Below are 9,573 nucleotides of genomic sequence, written 5' to 3'. Positions count from 1 at the left end.
CCTGCTGCCAGAGTGTCCCCCTGGGGTCTTCATCGATTCTTGCTGGCTCCTTTTTGCTGAGGACTGGCCCTGACTTACCTGTAAAGGTTGAGTACCTGGGACCTTGCAGGTCCCCACTTCTGCAACTCTTCTTGCACCACGTCTTTTGCATTTGCCAAGGTTAGTGGTCCTGCTGGCCACAGACCCTCCTGCAATTCGACAACCGGCATGGAGCTCATGGATGACTCCTGGGACCCCTCTGTATCGCCTGGACTCCACAGTTGGCAATCTTCAAGGCCCCCTTCCTACAGTGAAGTATCCACGATAAGAGTGGACTGTCCCCTCTCTCCACAGGTACTCCTCACTCCAGAAACCACACCTGGGTTGCACCGACCTGGTCCACAGGTCACTGTAGAAGCGATGGGCAGCAGAGGTCCCCATTGACTTCAATGGGAGGTTCCCATATAACGTCACTCTTATGCACCTGGGGTCTGTGGTGTAGATAGTCCACTTCTCTGGCTATCCAAGGGTGGGGGCACTCTTGAATCTCCTGGGGTTTTCTCTTGTTCCTCTTGGAAGGGTCCTGAAACACACAAACTAACTGTGACTTCCCCATGATAACCTACGGACACTGACCCGGGGTAACATCTCTGCACATGGGTGCCTGGGGAAACCTAGTTACTTACCTTTGGAATTTTAGTACTCCTCTTGTCCTGATGTCCCTCGGGTGTCAGTCTTGGTTAGTTGTGATTCATCCCATTATTTTAGTATATGGTTTGGCCCCCCCATAGGTATCCATGCTATTTTATGCTTTTACTTACCTGTGTCTAAGTATATTTTTGTGTGTCTATATCTCCAGTTAGGAGATATACCAAAGTCCCTCGGGTGTCAGTCTTGGTTAGTTGTGACTCATCCCAGTTATTTAGTATATGGTTTGGCCCCCCCATAGGTATCCATGCTATTTTATGCTTTTACTTACCTGTGGCTAAGTATATTTTTGTGTGCCTAATCTCTGGTTAGGAGATATACCAAAGTTAGTTTAGGGCCCGGATTTGAATAAATAATACATTATTTTTGTATCACTGCTATGGTTCTTTCTTGTGTGAACATCACTGACTGGCTATTGTGGTATTTGCAATTGCTTTACACCCTCTCCGATGAGCTATAGCTGCTCTGCACAGCTAACCTATGAGAGCTTTGGTTATTTGGAACCACTAACACTACAACTCAGGGTTCACTGGGCTCAGTACAGGGTGCCTTACCTAAAGGTGTATGCCATAAACTGAGCCAGCTTCCTACATCCTCATCCTCTCCAACACTGGCAGATAATTTAGCAACACTGATCATGAATAGTACTCCTCTACTATTCCAATGAATGTTTGTGTAGCACAGCTCAACATTTAAGAGGTCCTGTTGTAATTTAGCCATCTCCTGTCCCCCTATTATTGTCAAATGGCCAATTCAGTTTGGCAGTGTTGCATGAAAAGGGTTGAACTTTTATATAAATGATATCTTTTCTTTGGCATTAAGTGGTGACCAAATTGTTTATTCTACTAATAGGAACTTCTATTCTGTGCTTGGGTCTTGTATCAGAGTAAGCTGTTAAATCATTAGGGGGAACAACCTCTATGGGCCACACCGTCCAGTTTTCTAGACTGGTCTGCTTGGGGCTTATTTGAGCAGTCCTTGGGTTTTACAGACCACGCTAGCCCGCCTTCCATCACTGTTCATTAATGAGGTGCTCAGTAAGAGCTCAGCAATTTCCAGTATTTCCTTCCAATGCGTGCAGAACAGTAAATCATGCCTTGTTTACCTCTAGACTTGATTAAAGCAATTCCATTTATCTGGGAATCCCTGCCTACTTGTTTTATTGCCTGCGGATTTGAAATACAGGCAAACACTAATTTTTAATAGGGGTGGGCGGAACTCGTGGAGTTTCACTCCACAGAATTCCGCGGAGTTAAATAAAAACTCTGTGAGATTCCAGAGCTCCGCAAGTGGGCAGAAAATAGTACATTGCGCTACCCACACTGATTTTTAGCACCGGGAGGTTGTTCTGAGCTGCAAAATCAGCACAAGCAGCACCATGCAGCGCACCAGAGGATGCTGCGGCTCGAGTTGCTTTACACAAACTGGAATTGCCCCCCTTTTTGTACAGAGTCTTCAAAGGCTCCTGCCTACACTCCACAGTTTTGTTTGCAATTTATTATCCATACACTTCTCCAATTACATCTTACAATACTATCCATCTAAGCTGTCCACCACCTCAGTAGTTAGCTAACCATTAGTTTGTAGTCAATATGTTCTGCTACCCTCTAAATTAACCCCAACAAGAGTCAGAACTACCAACTTTGGCCTATGGTGATACTCCTTCGTTCTCTCATAACAACTGACAATCAGGTTTTCATGGTCACTGATACACTGTGGAGCTCTCACTCTCATCTCTCTCCGTCCCATACTCCATTTTTGGTGCAATCATTCTGAACCACATTTAGTTATAAAGCATATGTCTTGAGTTTTAAGTCTCTGTTGTATCAGTGTCAAAATATACCACAGCAGTAAATCTTGTTAGGTGGAGAGCGCAAGCACTCTGACATGTTGTAATCTATTGGTGGCTTTTAACCAAGCCCACCACCATCACCTCATTCACGGGCTTGCCTTTCAAAAATCTTTTGTTATCATTGGTAAATGCTTTACGTCTGTCCATTCTTGAGGCAGTTTTGTTACTGCCTTGGCCATCGACCCTGTTACATGGATAATTGCACTTTTGCCGATACGTTTGACTGTGAGCAAACTTGTTTTTTCCTTTTGTGTCTCTCCTTCACGCTCACGCTCATGGCGGCCATGGCACTTTGAGTTGGCTTGCTTATGTCAACTGTTTTACTTTTCATTTTCAATTTATGTGGCAAGAAAAGTCCTGTTAGGAATTTAGAACGCTAATAGCTCTAACTTAAGCAAACGCGAGACCCATTACATTGCAAATGCTTGTTTTATATTTATGCTGTATGGTTATTTGCTGCCTTGTGGCTAAATTTAAGCTTATTACATACCTACCAGTAAAGCATAAAAAAAGTACAAAATATATTTGCTTCATTTATGTCCTGTTGCAACCCTGCTGCCACATTTTATTTATTAAAAAACTGTTTTCTCGACTCCTTATTGCCAACGAAGCAAAATGAATTTGTTAGTTGACAATTTTTTTTTTTTTTTTTACAGAACAGCAGAACAGAAAAAAAAAGTTTCAGCAAATGCAGCCGTGATAAATTGTGGTTTAATGGTCTGGATCACAAAGAAATAGCGAACCTAAATGAAATTAATAAGCGTTAACCATGAAAAAATAATACAAGCATTGAGTGCAGTATAAAGAATATCAGAAACATTGTTTCAAATAATATTTAATAGATGCTTCCGTTTATCTGTTTTGAAATTCATAACTGTACTTACTATATGCCAAAGGAATCCGATACATACAAAAACTGTACAGGCACAGAAAATAGACAAACGAAACAAAGAAAGCATTTACATTTACATCCTTGTCAAACAAATGTGTCCCACTGATCGTGAGGTGGCCAAATGCACAACAGTTTGTAATTTCAAAATTAGCATGCCAACCCAATGTCCTAAAATACTGTAAAAAGTAACAATTAATATAGAGTGAAATTATGCCTTGATAGAATGGACTGTGATACTGATCTGTTCATTACCAACTGAGACAACGAATGCCTGTAAACAAGGTCACCACGCCAGGACTGATGTGAAAACGCAACTAACTTCCTAATTCTTTAAAGTCTGAGGAAAAAGCTTTCCCTTCTAAAAACACTTCGGCCAAGGTTTATGCTGTATTATTCCATTAACCACGTGCTGCACTTCAGTCGCCTTTTTTTGCCAGCGTGTTGGCATATTCATATCCAAACAGCAGAAAGCCAAATGGTTGTCTTTGGTTATTACAGAGTCGCCACTGTTCACAAAATGTGCTCTTTCACGGTAAAATCCCCAAAAACAGGCATACTGCACACCGGATTCATTATTTTCAGTCTAAAGCAGCATAGATGAAATATGACTAACAGCCATTTGACCAGTTATAGGTTTAAAACAATGAGATGTATAGAGTTTCTGATAAAAAATAGTATGTGGTAGATCTGTTAAAACCTACACGCGGGCTCCAATCGTTTGTTTCAATGAGATATTTCTGGATTAGGCACAAGTTAGTTCGTCGACACAGCATCCTTTCAGCTAAGCTCGAATCCAGCAGCACATTCTATAGCATACAGGAGTTTACTCCGCATCACGTTTTCATCATAAAACTCTGGAAGTTTCAGTAAGTTCATGCAGGTACTGGCAGTGGGGAGTCGGTCTAAGTCGGATCCTCCATTGTGAATGCAAAAAGCGGGATACAATTCCTAGAAAAGGGTGTAAAATTATGCGTTATGAGCAATAAGTAAGGAAAATTATAACTGCAGGAAGTTGGCTAAAATGGTAATCAAAAGCAACAATGTAATCCCCAAGCAGCAACTAAACAAGCGGTCAGTTAATCATCTTTTATTTTTATAAGCACAAAGACTTCATGCACAGTAATACAATCAAGGTCTAGTGTACATTTTGCTTAGAACACATACATTTATAAACAAGCATTGGCATAGTAAAGCAAGCTGCTTTTAAAATTCTATTCGCAAGCATATATATATATATATATATATATATATATATATATATATATATATATATATATATATTCACTTAAAAAAACAAAGGTTACAGGGACATTATAGTTAGGCTCACATTTTAAATGTACCTAACCATAGAAATTCATCAGTTAGAGTTATCTCTAGTAACTATAACTTGCTCCTCTGACATGCACAGTTTTTTCCTACATTTTTTTACTTCAAATATCACATTGATATTATCAAGGATGTTATCAAAGATGTCATGGGTGCCATAATTTGTGGGATAATTAGCAGTCCATGGCAAGGGCGCGAGTTATAGTTACTTTAGAATACTAACATAACTGGTGAATTTCTATGGTTTGTACTTTTAAAATGTGAGCCTAACTATAACAGCCCTGTAATTTTTTTTTTTTTTAAGTGAATTTCGATGTTTTAAAAAAAGTCTATTTCCTGACTATTACGTCCATGTAACCTTTGTTTTTTCACCCTGTGGCCAACCCCCCTAACCACCAACCCCATACTGTGCACAGCCCTTTGGCCGCTGACTTTCTGGGTGTTGAAATAGGTTTTGAGAGGGTGTATCTGGGGGTGAGAGTGGCTGTGAGAGAGTGTTTGGGTGTGAGAGTGCATACATCAGTGTCTGTGCGGGTCTGTGAGTTGGTGTATGAGGCTGTCAGCAGGTCTGTGAGTAGGTGTATGAGGCTGTCTGCGGGTCTGTGAGTGGGTGTGTGAGTGAATGGGTCTGTGAGTGGGTCCATAATTGTCTGAGTGTATCTGTGAGTGGGTGTGTGAGGGTCTGACTGGGGCTGCAGGTGTGTGCACGAGGCTCTGAGTGGGTCTGTGAGTGGGTGCATGAGTGTCTGGGTGGGTCTCAGTGTGTGCGCAAGGGTCTGAGTGCCTGTGAGTGGGAGAAATTGACTGAAAGTGAGAGAGTTTTTTAGGCTTGATGTATGTACTTAGAATGAGATATTTCTGTACAATTTAAAAAAAATGTATCTGTCATTTTTAAAAACTTAAATTAATCTGGACTTAAAAAAAAAAAAAAAAAATAGAAAAGAAGAGGCAAGCAGCTGGACTCGAATCCTGAGTGCTCAGTGTGAAGGTGGGAGTCTGTGCTTTGTTTTTGGGGGGGAATGCTTTTTAGACCTGGGGCGGGTGGGTGGAGTAGGGCCTTTGGGACCCCACCACTAGAGTTAAGTGGTCAGGGGGTTTGTTGCCTGGCCCCTTTTGTTTATTTTTTACTTTTTTTCTGGGACTCTGCTTCAGCTGAGTCCCAAGGTGGCTGACAGCACTTCCAACGGCTTCCTTGTTAAAGTGTTGTCAGCCAATCAGATCTCAGCACGAGATCTGAAAGGGTCGCAAATCCTTCACACCCCTATGTATAAACATGTGTTTTCCCCTTAATTTCTCAAAAACTACTGAACGGAATTACACCAAAACAAAAAAAGGTCCCTTTCTGGACCAGGAGCTATATTTCGGCCAAATTTGGTGTAATTCCATTCAGTAGTTTCGGCGCTATCGCTGTTCAAAATCCCTATGGAAAAAGGAATGGGGAAAATGTTTTTGGGACCTCCCCATTTTTCTCGCCCCCCCGGACAGATCACCCCAAAACGTTACAGACAACAGCTGACATGACTGGCAATTTTTTCTGGAAAGTTTTGTCAAGCGGCGCCAAAGACATGGGCAAGTAAAAAAACGCTTTTTATATAGAAACTAGGTCCTAACTAGAACTACCTAGTGGTGACCACCACAAGGTAACACATTTTATATGTGTATATATATATATATATATGTGTATATATATATATATATATATATATATATATATGTGTGTAAATATATATATATATATATATATATATACCAGTGAGACAGGCAAACCAGTAGGGCGTACTTGCACACCTTTTCAGGGGGCTGTGCACATGTGATCAGGAATAATGACATCTCCTAAGGTGCCAGAAAGCCAATGGCAGAGGTGGGCTGACATGCACAAACTGTATACTGTTCTGGGTTAAAACAAAATGTGAATGACACTTGAACTGTCACTTGATGAAGAGGGCTGCCCGAAATCCCCTGTGTGTATGTGCACAAGTATTAATTTTTATAATTTTTCTTTTGGTAAACTCGATACAGGCGAGACAGCTAAATGTCTCTAGAACAGTGTTACTCAAAGTACGGCCCGGGGGCCACATGCGGCCCTTTTGACCTTTACATGCGGCCCCCAGGACACCAGTAGGGCCAGGTTGCTGTTTACTCGACTGAGCACTAATGTTAAGAGGATGTTAAATTAACAGGCAATCCTTTATTTAAACATTATTTGAAGATTAGGTAAGGAAGTTGCCCTGCACTGCTTAAATGCAGGAACATTTTCATTCTTTAAGAAATCTTGCAGCAAATGTCTACAACTATGATAAGGGTTCTTAAAAATTAAAAAAGTGAATTACATTAACACACAGAACCATTTCATCATAGTACATCAGATAATAGTGCATGGAGAAGTATATATTTTTTTTAAGTGATAGATTTGAAACATAAATTCAGAAACATTGATTCATCCCTCACCTTCATAACAATGTCAATAGTGAAATAAGAGGCAAGTCAGTTGTTATCTGCACTCTTTGATTGACCTGATTTCCTATGCTACATGAACAACTTCATCATTTATTAAATTAAACACAGGAGAAAGGTTTGCTCGGTGCACATCCTGAAGCCATGCATTGGGAGGTCCTCTTGCATAAAATAATGAACAAAAAGAAGGGAACGTGAAATAAAACAACTGCCTAGGATCATACAAGTAGGTAAAGAAGGGAAGCTGGGATTAATGCCAGGTTTTCTGGTTTCACATTGTGCGATTCAGCTACTAGATCTATATGCTTTCCCGTCACCTACACCCACCATAACCTCTCCCCACGCAGAGCCCTTTCCTCCCTTTGATCGCCACTCTGCTAGCATCAATGCGGCCCTCTGTCACACAACAGACCAAACTTTGTGGCCCCTGGGAAAATGTTTGCGTGTACCCATGCTCTAGAACATACCTAAAACATATGCAGTTATTTTGTAATAGATTGCATGTTTGTTCGCAGTACACTGACGTTGCCCGTGTACAGCTGGTAAGGGACGATAACGCTTGAACTTCACTGTCTGTTACGTCAAATGCCTCAATGTTTAATTTAGCAGCACGTTACTCTTGCACAAAACACGGCTTTGAAAAAAATGCCTTAACGTCACACCTCAAAATTAATGTTTGCCGCCCAATCACTAGATGGCAGTATTACACCACTCGTGATAATGCAAGCTCGTCCCACCATACGAAATACTGACGTGTTCAAGTGAGGCGCCAACATCTCAACCCAGAATGACAAATTTAACGTCTCCTCAAGGTACCGACTAAGGCCTCATGGAGAGGGCGGTGGTAGCAACTCTAAGCGGGCAGCTCCAATGAAAACAACACAAATGTACTTGCCAGAATAACAATACTTTAAATGTACAATACGTTAATTTGTCTTTCCGTGTACTTTTTCAAATTACCACCCTCACCAATATGAAAGATGAGCTCTTCCCGCAGTCTTACAAAGGAGGATCCGAAATAAAAGACAGTGAAAGAGGGCCAGGACGGTTTTTATAAAGAGAGGTATAAACACTACAAACAAAACGAGTTTAAAATTAAGATTATAATAAACAGCTATACCAGAGTTTCCCTCTAACGCCCTGATCAAGAAAATGGTTGTACTGTGTGCCGTTAAACACAAGGAAAGATTTCTCTGCTTCTTCTTTCGAGCTGCTCGCACATTCAAATAACAATCAACCAAACATCACTCAATATGTACATCCTAATATTAAGGGACCTTATATCAAGATCTCCTTTTCTCTTTTGAAATCCCTCAATGCAAAAGGCATGTGGTGCTTGTTTTTTTTAAAGTATTTTTATTTTTTAGATATTTTATAACATTCTCAACTGTTTTACAAGTTTTAGTGACATCATTCTTAAAAAGATAAATTTTACTTGAAATTACGTAGATCACTTTTTATCATGTGTTTTTGTAATGTTAATTTATACGATTTTCTATAAATCAATTAACAATAATAAACAAAGGACACCAAGATCACCCAGGCAGAAAAAAACATTACTTACCCTGTTAGCAAGCATCTGTTCGTAGCTTCTGGTGCTGTAGACTCAAATTCTCTGTATATTCCTGCATTGTAGTGTTGGGCTTGTATGAATGGAAGCTGTTTTCCCTCCAGTCAAAAAGTGTGGTGACTTCTCCCTTATTGGGAAATGCACATGGCCACCCACTTAATGTTGGATCGTTTTTCACACGGCGGATGAGATTAGCGTGGTGGTGCGTGAAGACATATGCACATATGTATTGCAAGAAGAGATCTGTAATCACAGCCACACGAACCGGAGAGGAGCGTGGGCACATGTAAATCTACAGTACTACACACTACAAACATGCTTATAGGGGAACCTTTTCCACTCTCTATTATGTTTTGCTGTATGTACACATTATCTGCATAGCCTGTAGATCACTGCCCTCCAATAAGAGTTGCTAGCGTGTGGAGGAAGCAGATGTATGGAATAAAGTCCTAAGGACCGTCCGGCCAAACATTGCCTGTTGTCTGGCTAAAAATTATGATGGAATGCTTGAATTAATCTCAGCCATTGGTAATCACTCGGGGCTGCATCCCAATCCGCTGTTATTTTGCACACCATGGGCCAGATGTACAAAGCATTTACCGGTTGTTAAGGATACCATGATTGGAGTCTTTTTTGAGTTGAGTGTGCCCCATGGGTAGAGGGGCTGGCTCTCTTGGCTTTGCATGCCTTACCTGATAGAGGTAATATCTAGCTGCAGATTCCTCACCTTTAAATTCTCCACAGGCTTCAGACTGGATCCGGCAAATTTTCATTAGCAGCATCCTTGCATGC

General features: G+C 40.8%; 1 protein-coding gene across 3 annotated transcripts in view; it reads right to left on the bottom strand.

Annotated features, from left to right (window-relative positions):
• Positions 1–3,358: 3,358 nt before the first annotated feature.
• Positions 3,359–9,573, bottom strand: part of UBE3C (ubiquitin protein ligase E3C) — an 885,810-nt gene continuing 879,595 nt past the window's right edge. For all 3 annotated transcript variants that reach the window (XM_069211153.1, XM_069211154.1, XM_069211155.1), the window contains exon 25: positions 3,359–4,379. In XM_069211153.1, coding sequence (XP_069067254.1) covers positions 4,209–4,379 — 171 coding nt within the window. In that variant the 3' untranslated portion in view covers positions 3,359–4,208. The remainder of the gene's footprint in view (positions 4,380–9,573) is intronic.

The sequence above is a fragment of the Pleurodeles waltl genome, chromosome 10, assembly GCF_031143425.1.
Source record: "Pleurodeles waltl isolate 20211129_DDA chromosome 10, aPleWal1.hap1.20221129, whole genome shotgun sequence".
Taxonomy (NCBI): Eukaryota; Metazoa; Chordata; class Amphibia; order Caudata; family Salamandridae; genus Pleurodeles; species Pleurodeles waltl.
Note: the sequence above shows the minus strand (reverse complement) of the source record. Positions and strands in the feature narration are given on the sequence as shown.